General features: G+C 42.4%; 1 protein-coding gene across 2 annotated transcripts in view; it reads left to right on the top strand.

The window, feature by feature from the left end:
- Nucleotides 1-227: 227 nt before the first annotated feature.
- Nucleotides 228-12,500, top strand: part of LOC127435184 (protein mono-ADP-ribosyltransferase PARP12-like) — a 15,651-nt gene continuing 3,378 nt past the window's right edge. Inside the window, exons 1-7 of one of the 2 annotated variants that reach the window (XM_051688442.1) lie at nucleotides 228-540; nucleotides 1,519-1,654; nucleotides 6,309-6,654; nucleotides 6,745-6,795; nucleotides 6,878-7,004; nucleotides 9,349-9,514; nucleotides 10,771-10,891. In XM_051688442.1, coding sequence (XP_051544402.1) covers nucleotides 281-540; nucleotides 1,519-1,654; nucleotides 6,309-6,654; nucleotides 6,745-6,795; nucleotides 6,878-7,004; nucleotides 9,349-9,514; nucleotides 10,771-10,891 — 1,207 coding nt within the window. In that variant the 5' untranslated portion in view covers nucleotides 228-280. Of the gene's footprint in view, nucleotides 541-1,341; nucleotides 1,413-1,518; nucleotides 1,655-6,308; nucleotides 6,655-6,744; nucleotides 6,796-6,877; nucleotides 7,005-9,348; nucleotides 9,515-10,770; nucleotides 10,892-12,500 lie in introns of those variants that run through there. The other variant, XM_051688443.1, reaches the window with a different exon arrangement.

The following is a 12,500-nucleotide window of genomic DNA, read 5'->3' on the forward strand; positions in this document are numbered from 1 at the left end:
AATCTTGTGCATACAGAACATTTTTTTTTTTGCACTCAAAATTTAATCTTGTGCATGCAAAATAACTTTGTGCATTCAAAATATCATCTTGCATGTGCAGAAATGTTTTTTGCACTCAAAATGTTATCTTGCGCGTGTAGAATTGTGGCACATATATAGCTCCATAGTTTTCAAAGTAAAGCCCCTCCTTCATCTTTAAGTTTCGTTTTCCCTTCTTCATGTTTGTGTCTGCTTTTATTTACCAACGAATCATCCGGACCTGAACTCCACTGACAGCAAAATGACTGAAGCGTCGATTATTAAAGCGATTTGTGCGCATAATGGATCGATGAATTACAATGATTTAATATCAATATTCAGTGTCTGTGATGAAGTCATTGACAGAAGTGAATCTTGTGCTGTTGTGTTCATGAACGGACAGAAGAAAGTGATCGTCAGAACTAAAGTTCGGCTGTGCAGAGTCCAAAACTGTCCGGGATGCGCGAATTTACACCTGTGCAAATTTTATCTGTTCGGTTCTTGTCGGTTCGACAAAGGAAGGTGAGTCTGTTTACAGTCAATACAAACAAACACATAATCTACACATAATCTACACACAATCTACACATAATCTACACAATGTACACATAATCTACACATAATCTACACATAACATATAATCTACACATAAACTACACATAACCTACACATAAACTACACATAACATATAATCTACACATAACATATAATCTACACACAATCTACACATAAACTACACATAACCTACACATAAACTACACACAATCTACACATATGTATTTTCACAAGCACGTATTGAGTTTAAATAGACATAATTTCAGTAGTAAACCCAAATGACAATAATAATGTGTTACACTTGCTATAGTTTACTTCCATGTTGTTTCTTCATCAAATATTAATGTCAGATATGAATCAAGTCAATCAGTGAAACATCAGCACCACCTTGAGTAAGAAATAACATGTATATTATGTATGTGTACACGCATGAGATACTGATTATTCACCATTGTCACACAGAAAATCAACATGATATAGTAGTTATTTGTATGAATATAGTACTCATTTGTCTTGTAATAAACAAAGAAATAGATAACATGTGATAGTAAACTTATATAGATATGAAATAATCATTAAAAAATAGAATTTAAGTGCAAAAATAAACAAAAAAAATGGCACTATTAAATATCTCTGGTCTTAATGACCCTATATACTTCTGGTAATTAAGCAGTTATAAAAAAATAGTTTTTGCAATTTTACCTTTTTTTTTGTTTAGTTTTTTTGTTACACTATTCAGAAAGGTTGAGGAATACTAAAGAGGAGTGGGCATAACTCCAAAAAATGGATGAGTACAGGGGTGGAATGAGGTCGCAGGTCACTAAAGTAATACTACTAAAGTAATGCATACAACAGCTAAAATACAAAAATAAAGTGAAATAAATAATTAAATAAACAAATACTCACTACTGTAGCTATTCCTAAAATGAATGTTTTTCCCCACAGGCGCGGCTGTCGTTTCAGTCATGATGTGATATTAGGTCAGAATGCATTTGTTCTATCTGCTCATAATCTGGACACACTGGACACAAGAGAACTCTGTGTACTGTTACTACAGAATGACAATACTCTACTACCACCGGTATGTGATTATATTTCAGTTTAAGCTCTGAATATATTTTTAAAGATTTCCTGCTTCAGTGGCATACCCAAAATTAAAGTCTTATAACTCGAAAAAAAAAAAACAAGCAGGGTCAAGTGTTTGGCATCATTGTAAAGAAAACTTTTCACAAAAGTTTAATGATATAGATTATGATACATTCTGAGACTCTCAGTCTAAGAAACATCTGAAAAATCACACAAAATATGTAGCCAAAAATTTACTTATTTGACATTATATATCTCTGTGTGTAAATAAGGTGGCGCTGAAAAACTGCTTTTGTTTTGTTTCCAATCAAGTCAACTGTATCTGAGAAAAATTTAGTGTTGATTCGACAAAGCAATCAAAAGTTATAACATTACAAAAATAATTTATCATAGTGTCCTAAAACGTCTCCAAACAAATATGATTTCTACTCAATTCACCGATGACGTAGTGATTTTTTAAATTTATTTATTTTATTTTTTATTTTTTTCCCCTTTTTCTCCCCAGTTTGGAATGCCCAATTCCCAATGCGCTCTAAATCCTCGTGGTCGCATAGTGACTCGCCTCAATCCGGGTGGCGGAGGACGAATCTCAAATCAAATAAAATCAAATCACTTTTATTGTCACACAGCTATATACACAAGTGCAATGGTGTGTGAAATTCTTGGGTGCAGTTCCGATCAACATAGCAGTCGTGACAGTGATGAGACATATACCAATTTACAATAACATCAAATTAATACAACACAATTTAAACATCTGATATACACATAATTACACTCAACAATATACAAATAATAACATACACTGTACAGTATACAATACACACAATATAGAATACACATTATTCAATAAAAATAAAAAGTATATATAGTAGTTTATATAAAATGTACAGTAGGTTGTATTGTACTGTATTCACATTCAGGCTGTCGGTTGATAGTCAGTTGTTAAGAGAGAACATAATATAATAATAATATAATTTATGACAGTCCGGTGTGAGATAAAAGAGTAATAAAGTGCAGTGCTGATGTATATTGATCATGAGAGATCAAGAGTTCAGAAGTCTGATTGTTTGGGGGAAGAAGCTGTCATGGAGTCAGCTGGTGCGGGTCCTGATGCTGCGATACCGCCTGCCTGATAGTAGCAGTGAGAACAGCCCATGACTCAGGTGGCTGGAGTCTCTGATGATCCTCCGAGCTTTTTTTACACACCGCCTGGTATATATTTCCTGGAGGGAGGGAAGCTCACCTCCGATGATGTGTCTGGCAGTTCGCACCACCCTTTGCAGTGCTTTGTGGTTGTGGGTGGTGCTATTGCCGTACCAGGCGGAGATACAGCCAGTCAGGATGCTCTCTACAGTGCAGGTGTAGAACCGTGTGAGGATGTGGCGGTTCATTCCAAACTTCCTCAGCCGTCTCAGGAAGAAGAGGCGCTGATGAGCCTTCTTCACAACGACTTCAGTGTGGACGGACCATGTGAGTTCCTCAGTGATGTGGACACCCAGGAACTTGAAGCTGCTGACTCTCTCCACTGGTGCTCCATTGATGGTGATGGGACTGTGTTCTCTGTCTTTTCTTCTGAAGTCCACCACAAGCTCCTTTGTCTTACTGACGTTGAGGGAGAGGTTGTGCTCCTGACACCAGTGTGTCAGAGTGTGCACCTCCTCTCTGTAGGCTGTTTCATCATTGTCAGTGATCAGACCTACCACCGTCGTGTCATCAGCAAACTTAATGATGGCATTGGAGCTATGTGTTGCCACACAGTCATGTGTGTACAGGGAATACAGTAGTGGGCTGAGAACACAGCCCTGCGGGGCTCCAGTGTTGAGGGTCAGTGATGAGGAGATGTTGCTGCCTATTCTAACCACCTGGCGTCTGCTTGACAGGAAGTCCAGGATCCAGCTGCACAGTGAGCTGTTTAAGCCCAGAGCCCGGAGTTTCTCATCAAGCTTGGAGGGCACTATGGTGTTGAATGCTGAGCTGTAGTCTACAAACAGCATTCTCACATAAGTGTTCTTTTTTCCAGGTGGGAGAGAGCAGTGTGTATTGTAGATGCAATGGCATCATCAGTGGAGCGGTTGTTGTGGTAAGCAAACTGCAATGGGTCCAGTGATGGAGGCAGCACAGAGCAGATGTAATCTCTGATTAATCTCTCAAAGCATTTGCTGATGATGGGGGTCAGAGCAACAGGACGCCAGTCATTTAAGCAAGTTATATTTGATTGCTTTGGAACAGGCACAATGGTGGACGTTTTAAAGCATGTGGGGACCACAGACAAAGAGAGGGAAAGGTTGAAAATGTCCGTAAAAACACAAGCCAGCTGGTTCGCGCATGCTCTGATGACGCGGCCCGGAATGCCGTCTGGGCCCGCGGCTTTGCGGATATTCACCCGTCGGAAGGATCGGGTTACATCCGCTACAGAGACGGAGAGTGAACTAACCTCTGTAGCTTCGGCCGCGAGAGCTCTCTCCGCGAGGGCGGTGTTATTTCCCTCGAAACGAGCATAAAAAGTATTTAGCTCATCCGGGAGAGAGGCAGCGGTGTTCATGGCGTTGTTTTTATTGTTCCCGGAATTAAAAGCAGAGGTCCGCACATTAAGTGCCGCGCGAACATCGCTATTTAACAATGGCTTATTGTTCGGATAGATCCGTGTTGTTCTGGTCGGAACGACATCCTCCACGCACTTTTTGATGAAACACTTTACGCTATCAGCGTAAAGCTCGATGTCATCATCAAAGGCGGACCGGAACATCTCCCAGTCCGTGTGATCAAAACAGTCTTGTAGAGTCTGATTGGTCCGACCAGCACTGGATCGTTCTGAGGGTGGGTGCTTCCTGTTTCAGTTTCTGCCTGTAAGCGGGCAGAAGCAGAATGGAAGAGTGGTCCGATTTGCCAAATGGTGGGCGGGGGAGGGATTTGTAGCCATCCCGGAAGGGAGAGTAGCAATGGTCCAAAACCCGGTCCCCTCGTGTGTTGAAACTAATGTGCTGGTGGTATTTTGGTGCGACTGATTTGAAACTGGCTTTATTAAAGTCCCCAGTCACAATGAACGCGGCCTCAGGGTGCGTGGTTTCCTGCTCACTTATACTCCCATACAGTTCCTTGAGTGCCCGGTCTGTGTCGGCTTGTGGGGGGATGTACACAGCAGTGATAATGACCGCTGTGAATTCCCTCGGTAGCCAGAATGGTCGACACAGAAGCATGAGAAATTCCAGATCAGGAGAGCAGAAAGACTTGATGGAATGTACGTTCCTCTGATCACACCAGGATTTGTTGATCATAAAACATACACCACCATCTCTGCTTTTACCTGAGAGGTCTTTCGCTCTGTCCGCTCGGTGCACGGAGAACCCCGCGGGTTCAATGGCTGAGTCTGGAATCTCCGCAGACATCCAAGTTTCTGTTAGGCAGATAATGCAGCAGTCCCTCGTCTCTCGTTGGAAAGAGATCCGCAGTTTCAGCTCGCAGAGCTTGTTATCCAGAGACTGAACATTTGCCAGTAGAATACTGGGTAGCGGGGGTCGATTTGCGCGGCGTCTTACTCTGATGAGAACGCTGGCTCTGTTTCCCCTTTTCCTCCTGCGTTTCCGCGGCCGTGCAGCCCAGACAAAAGGCTCCGCTTGCGTGTTTGTAAACAGCGGGTCGGCATTGAGGAATTTGAAGTCCGGTTTACGGTGTGAAATTGCTGAACCAATGTCCAAAAGTGTTTGTCTGTCGTAAACAATAAGGCAGACAACATCCAAGACAAAAAACAATATATACCGTATATTTTAATGTAATTTAGTACACTATAAAGGCAAGTTGTTAGACGGGAAAGTTATTACAAGGGCTATATCTCAGTATCTAGAAGTTTTTAAGTCAAAAGTCCAATTACATAAATGTTTGTTTTCTCTAGCAATACTCATTTACTGTATGTTGATTTCAAACAACTAGTTTAAAGGTGCTGTAAGCAATTTTAGCCATTCTACTTCCATGAGACTGAGCCGTTGGGATTAGCCACGCCCCCTTTCTTCAAAACACCGCACTCCGAAGATACAAATGAGCTTTATTGAGACCGACACTAGCAGAAACGGTTGTTAAAAACAACAGCAGCAAAATAGCGCCCTCAACTGACAACTGTTATGAACAACATGGCATAAAAATGGCATTAAGCCTCAATAATTCGCTGCAACTACAATACTATGAGAACGTGCAAAATGATTGACAGCGTCAGAGACCGTGGACACATTTAAATTTTTATTGTTTACAGAGTCTAGTGATGTCACAGTGACCGGCGAGATATCTCATTAATATTTTTCAGGGAGTAGGGAAAGTTTTTGCATACTTTTCCATGAATAAAAAAATCACTTACAGCACATTTAAAGCAGTCTTAAATAAGAATAAACCTTTTCTATCATAAAACATTTTTTTTGTTGTTTTTTTTGGTAAAGTCTATAATACATTTAAAATACAGATATGTTGTGATGTCTTCTTTTATTTAGTGAAACAATGTGCCTGGCTATAGGGCTCAACTCTATTTTTTGTAGTCAAGACTTCAGGATTTGTGTCTAGACAGAAACTCAGACACTGAGATACATTAACCTATGTAAGGAAGCACAAATCATGAGCTGAAACAAAAGCTTGTTTGGTTAATTGTACTAATTGTCTATCAGGTGTGTCATTCATATAATAACGGCACGGGACAGTACGGGCGCTGTCAGGATGGAGAGAACTGTAAGAGGCTTCACATCTGTGAGAAATATCTGTGCGGGTCGTGTGAATGTCCCCGAGCTCATGATTTCTATGAGCCTCATCCACTGAAGACCCTGCAGGACAGAGGAGTGCCCACTGAACTCATGTTCATCATGAAGGAGATTTACTCAAATATTCAAGCCATGAAGAAGCTGACCAAAAACAGAGCACCTCCAGCCGGACAGAACACCAGAAGAGGCCCGAACACACAGAACCGAAGGCCTTCAAATACTGTTACTGCAGGCCGGCCCTCTCGAACACCCATAGGTAACATATCTTACCACCTTAAACTGTGTTGAGTGTGAAAATGAGGAAAAAACTCTAGTAGTTTGAAGACATGGTTGTCTGTTTTCTCAGAGAAAACTGAGATCTGCATGTATTACATCAAAGGACACTGCAAGCATGGAGGTAAGAGCTTATCCAAGCCAAAACAAAACAAGTCTTTAACATTTGTTGCATCGTTGAATTCATCAGCTCTCTTGTTTTCTAGACTTATGTAGAAAAGAGCATTCCAGCATGCCGTATAAATGGGAAGTTAAGGAAGGATCTGAATGGAAAGCTCTTCCTGACAATGAGGCAATCGAAAAGGATTACTGTATTCCTGCAAAAACATACAGGTGAAATATTCACTCCGGAATGCCACAACAGTTAAAAATAAAGATTATTATCCCTTAAATGCATGAGTGTTTCGCCAAACATTAATACATACAAATAGATCCATAAAATGCCCAGGCAGTGTCAAATTTTTAAAACATTTTCAATACAAATAGAAAATACTATACTATATATCAAAGAGATGATGCAACAAATCTAGAACAGGATTCATTACTTCCACACTGAAATTTCATGAGACGCAACTGACTGTCAAACAGATATTGAGCTTCACGTAATCTACATATAATCTACACATATGTATTTTCTCAGGCACTTTTTGAGTGTAAATAGAGACACAGTTTACATAATTTTAGTAGTACACCCAAATGACAATAGTCATATACTGGTCATGTGTTAAACTTGCTATAGTTTACTTCCATGTTGCTTCTTCGTCAAATATCAATGTCAAATGTAAATCAAGTCAATTACTTCCTCTGCGTCTGCGCACAAACCTGACCCCACTCTCCCTCTGCATCTGTGCGCAAACCCCGCCCCCACTCTCCCTCTGCGTCTGTGCGCAAACCCGACCCCACTCTCCCTCTGCGCGCAAACCGGCCCCCACTCTCCCTCTGTCTGTGTGCAATCCCGACCCCACTCTCCCTCTGCGTCTGCGCGCAAACCCGACCCCACTCTCCCTCTGTGTCCGCGCGCAAACCCGACCCCACTCTCCTTCTGCGTCTGCACGCAAACCCGACCCCACTCTCCCTCTGCGTCTGCGCGCAAACCCGACCCCACTCTCCCTCTGCGTCTGCACGCAAACCCGACCCCACTCTCCCTCTGCGTCTGCACGCAAACCCGACCCCACTCTCCCTCTGCGTCGGCGCGCAAACCCGACCCCACTCTCCCTCTGCGTCGGCGCGCAAACCCGGCCCCACTCTCCCTCTGCGTCGGCGCGCAAACCCGGCCCCACTCTCCCTCTGCGTCGGCGCGCAAACCCGACCCCACTCTCCCTCTGCGTCGGCGCGCAAACCCGACCCCACTCTCCCTCTGCGTCGGCGCGCAAACCCGACCCCACTCTCCCTCTGCGTCGGCGCGCAAACCCGGCCCCACTCTCCCTCTGCGTCGGCGCGCAAACCCGACCCCACTCTCCCTCTGCGTCCGCGCGCAAACCCGACCCCACTCTCCCTCTGCGTCGGCGCGCAAACCCGACCCCACTCTCCCTCTGCGTCGGCGCGCAAACCCGCCCCCACTCTCCCTCTGCGTCCGCGCGCAAACCCGCCCCCACTCTCCCTCTGCGTCCGCGCGCAAACCCGCCCCCACTCTCCCTCTGCGTCCGCGCGCAAACCCGACCCCACTCTCCCTCTGCGTCCGCGCGCAAACCCGCCCCCACTCTCCTTCTGCGTCCGCGCGCAAACCCGCCCCCACTCTCCCTCTGCGTCCGCGCGCAAACCCGACCCCACTCTCCCTCTGCGTCCGCGCGCAAACCCGACCCCACTCTCCCTCTGCGTCGGCGCGCAAACCCGACCCCACTCTCCCTCTGCGTCCGCGCGCAAACCCGACCCCACTCTCCCTCTGCGTCGGCGCGCAAACCCGACCCCACTCTCCCTCTGCGTCCGCGCGCAAACCCGACCCCACTCTCCGTCTGCGTCCGCGCGCAAACCCGCCCCCACTCTCCTTCTGCGTCCGCGCGCAAACCCGCCCCCACTCTCCCTCTGCGTCCGCGCGCAAACCCGACCCCACTCTCCCTCTGCGTCCGCGTGCAAACCCGACCCCACTCTCCCTCTGCGTCCGCGCGCAAACCCGCCCCCACTCTCCTTCTGCGTCCGCGCGCAAACCCGCCCCCACTCTCCCTCTGCGTCCGCGCGCAAACCCGACCCCACTCTCCCTCTGCGTCGGCGCGCAAACCCGACCCCACTCTCCCTCTGCGTCGGCGCGCAAACCCGACCCCACTCTCCTTCTGCGTCCACGTGCAAACCCGACCCCACTCTCCCTCTGCGTCCGCGCGCAAACCCGACCCCACTCTCCCTCTGCGTCCGCGCGCAAACCCGACCCCACTCTCCCTCTGCGTCCGCGCGCAAACCCGCCCCCACTCTCCCTCTGCGTCCGCGCGCAAACCCGACCCCACTCTCCCTCTGCGTCCGCGCGCAAACCCGCCCCCACTCTCCCTCTGCGTCCGCGCGCAAACCCGCCCCCACTCTCCCTCTGCGTCTGCGCGCAAACCCGACCCCACTCTCCCTCTGCGCGCAAACCCGGCCCCACTCTCCCTCTGTCTCTGTGCCCCAATGAATGCATTTATTTGTGGTTTGGAAACTTCTTGTGTGTGAGTTTGGTGAGCTCATGTGTCTTGATTGTTTCTGTCTATCAAAGCTCTGGAATCAACCCGGTTTATTTTGATACGATGACTCAAGGCCCTCACAGTGTGCGCCGGTTGTCCACAGTGCCATCAGTGATTCAGCCCACCTTCATTTTGACCACTGAGTGGATCTGGTACTGGGAGAACGAGTATGGAAACTGGATCCAGTATGCAACAGCTGTAAGTGATTGCCATCAATTATATTTGATCAATAGTGTTTTAAAATAGTGGTCAACCAATATGTTTTTTTTAATGGTCAGTGCTGATTCTTACATTTTTACACTGATTATGCTTAAGAAGACAGCAATGTGTGTGGTGAAGTAAACTCATTAAATGGTTTTCCTTTATCGATAAACGGTCAAAAACTGCTTAAGAATAAACTGATTGACACGGGTAGATTTTTGCCCATTACCCCAATTTCACGTTGCATGTAAACACCTTTACCGGCTTTCTTACCAGCTTATCCAATGAATGTGAGTGTTGTGTGCACGCCTTTTCATGGATTGACGTCAAAAGAAGAGAATAGCTTGATTATTTCAAATCTCATCTAAACGCAGACTTTTTAACACTTTAAGCTTGGATGGGCCCGCAAGAAAAATCAGTTATCAAAATATTAATAATTACAGTCTTGACAAACACAAAATAGATATCGTTTGAAAGTTTAGAAGCTCTACTTTCCAATGCATGTAGACATTATGACCAAAACTGAACAAGTGCTTTGAAATTTGCAGATAAATCAGAAGTGTTCTGTTTTGATAATTTATAAATAATTTTGCACTGCACATATTATTGTAATCAATCAAAACATCAAACTGATCAAATAGTCATGTGTCATATGTTTCTGCTCTTAAAGAGTAGAATACAACCAGCCTATTTGTTTTACTCACAGACAAAAATATAGTGAGTAATAGCTAAGTATATATCTTTGACAATTATGTTGGTGTTGCTTATATGCTGCATTTATGCTTATAACCTCACGAAAAATAAATGGAACATAAAATATCACACAGCATTACTTAGAGGAGGTGATTATCTTTCAAACGAGTCCTCACACACGATAATCAGATGTATAGATCATTAGATAATCCACATGAAGCACAATGTTACATATGACCACCAGGAGATGGCGCCAAATACATGACACAGACTCAATGATGACTCAAATGACACAGAATGAAACTCATTCTGTGAAATCTCATTACTAAAATCATGTCTGCATGCTATGCAAACCTTTAGTCATTGTTGTGTTTGTATGTGTAATTAGTTCTTATGTACAATTATTATGTTTTATTTGTTTGGAGATGTTTTTGGACACTATGATAAATTATTTTTGTAATGCTATAACTTTTGATTGCTTTGTTGTATCAACACAAAATATGGAACAAAATAACATTATTTATTTATCAGATACTGTATTATTTATCTTTATTTATCAGGAAGCGAGTCACGGGTTATCCTCCATCACTAGTGAGGAATTTGAGCAGAAATATCAGACTGACAGCAGCGCTGTGGTGGAGTTCACTGCCAGATCACAGACATATGAGCTCAGCCTCACAGGTATCTCTTTAAAAAAATTGTTTACTTTGAAACATGATCCTCCTATTATTAAAAGAATGTTCCGGGGACAATACAACAAGCTCAGTCGACAGCATTACAACAGAAAATATTTTTGACTCGTCCCTCCTTTTGTGGTTAATTACAATGGAAGTGAATCACTGTTTCAAAAGTATAGAAGACATAAACATTATACGTGTTAACATGATTTTAGTGAGATAAAATTGCTTACTAACCATTGGAGTATAAAGTTATATCAGTATTACAATCCTGTAAGCAATTTTATCACACTGAAACCTTGTTAACGTATATGTCAGAATGTTTTTTACTTTTGTAGTAGGATCCTGTCATCTCTGTGTTGTTGGCAGTATTGAAATGTCAAGGATCTGGGAAGAACGGACTCAGTTGCATTGCAAGGCGTGTGTGCGAGAAAACTATTTATTAATAATAAAATAAATTAAAAACATACCAAGTCTGAGAGACCCGAACAGGATCAAAATGCATGCTGTTTTTTGTTTTTTACACAAAAGTTGAATTTTCTGAAGAATAGTCACCAGGGCAGTTTAAGTTTAACTTGTTATTCACAAATAAATCTTCCCTTTCACTGTAGCTCTCAAATATTCATGTTTGGGTGAACTAATCTAAATATGGCTGTCAATTGATTAAAATTAGTAATCTAATTAATTACATGGTGTGCTAATTAATTGAATTAATCGCATACTTAAATATTTGCTGAGAAAGCCCCTCAAATATCAACTATTCAATATATAATGATTAAATAAATATAAATAGTTATATTTAAATAATTATAAATAAAATATATATATATATATATATATATATATATATATATATATATATTAAAATATAATAATACAGTACGGAAGCCCCGAACCGCAAATTTTTTTTAGGTGTTTTGTGCCTTCCTGAGTTTGTCCTACAAAAAAGCTAAAAAAAAAATAATAATAATAAAATTGTCAACAAAATAAAAAAACATTTTTACTTTAAAAAAATGTTCTCTCAATTTTGTTTTCTCTATAATTATTTTTTCTCCTCAAGAGGCAACACGTGAGATTTTTTATTTATTTATTAATTTTTTGCTTGCTAGCTGGCTAACAATTAGCATGCAGTACCAACCTCGGCCACTAGGTGCCACTATCAGTACACCTGAAGTCTTATGCTTACAAGCTTTTATCAAAAAATAAATAAATAAAAAATGTTGAGAAAAAAAATAATTTGAGAGAAAAAAAAGTTTGATTAAAAAAAACTTTTTTGAGAGAAGAAAAAATAATTTGAGAGAGAGAAAAAACATTTTTGACAGAATTTTTTTTTAGGACAAAAAAAAAAATTTCACCTAGTGACATTTTTTTTCTCACAGTGCGATTCGGGGCTTCCGTAATACAGATAATTAAAATGCATTACATTATTACATTATTTTGGCACATGAGTAAAGCATTAAAAAAGACAAAAAGTGGCTTTAGAATGCAATATATAGTTTATTTCTATATTATTGAACATAATCCTGTCATTGACCTACAGTTCACAGCAATCCATTTTGCACTTGAATTCATCAGTCAGTTCGAGATTTATTATGAGGGCGTCAATGTACACC

Source organism: Myxocyprinus asiaticus, chromosome 45 (genome assembly GCF_019703515.2).
Source record: "Myxocyprinus asiaticus isolate MX2 ecotype Aquarium Trade chromosome 45, UBuf_Myxa_2, whole genome shotgun sequence".
In the NCBI taxonomy this organism is placed as follows: Eukaryota; Metazoa; Chordata; class Actinopteri; order Cypriniformes; family Catostomidae; genus Myxocyprinus; species Myxocyprinus asiaticus.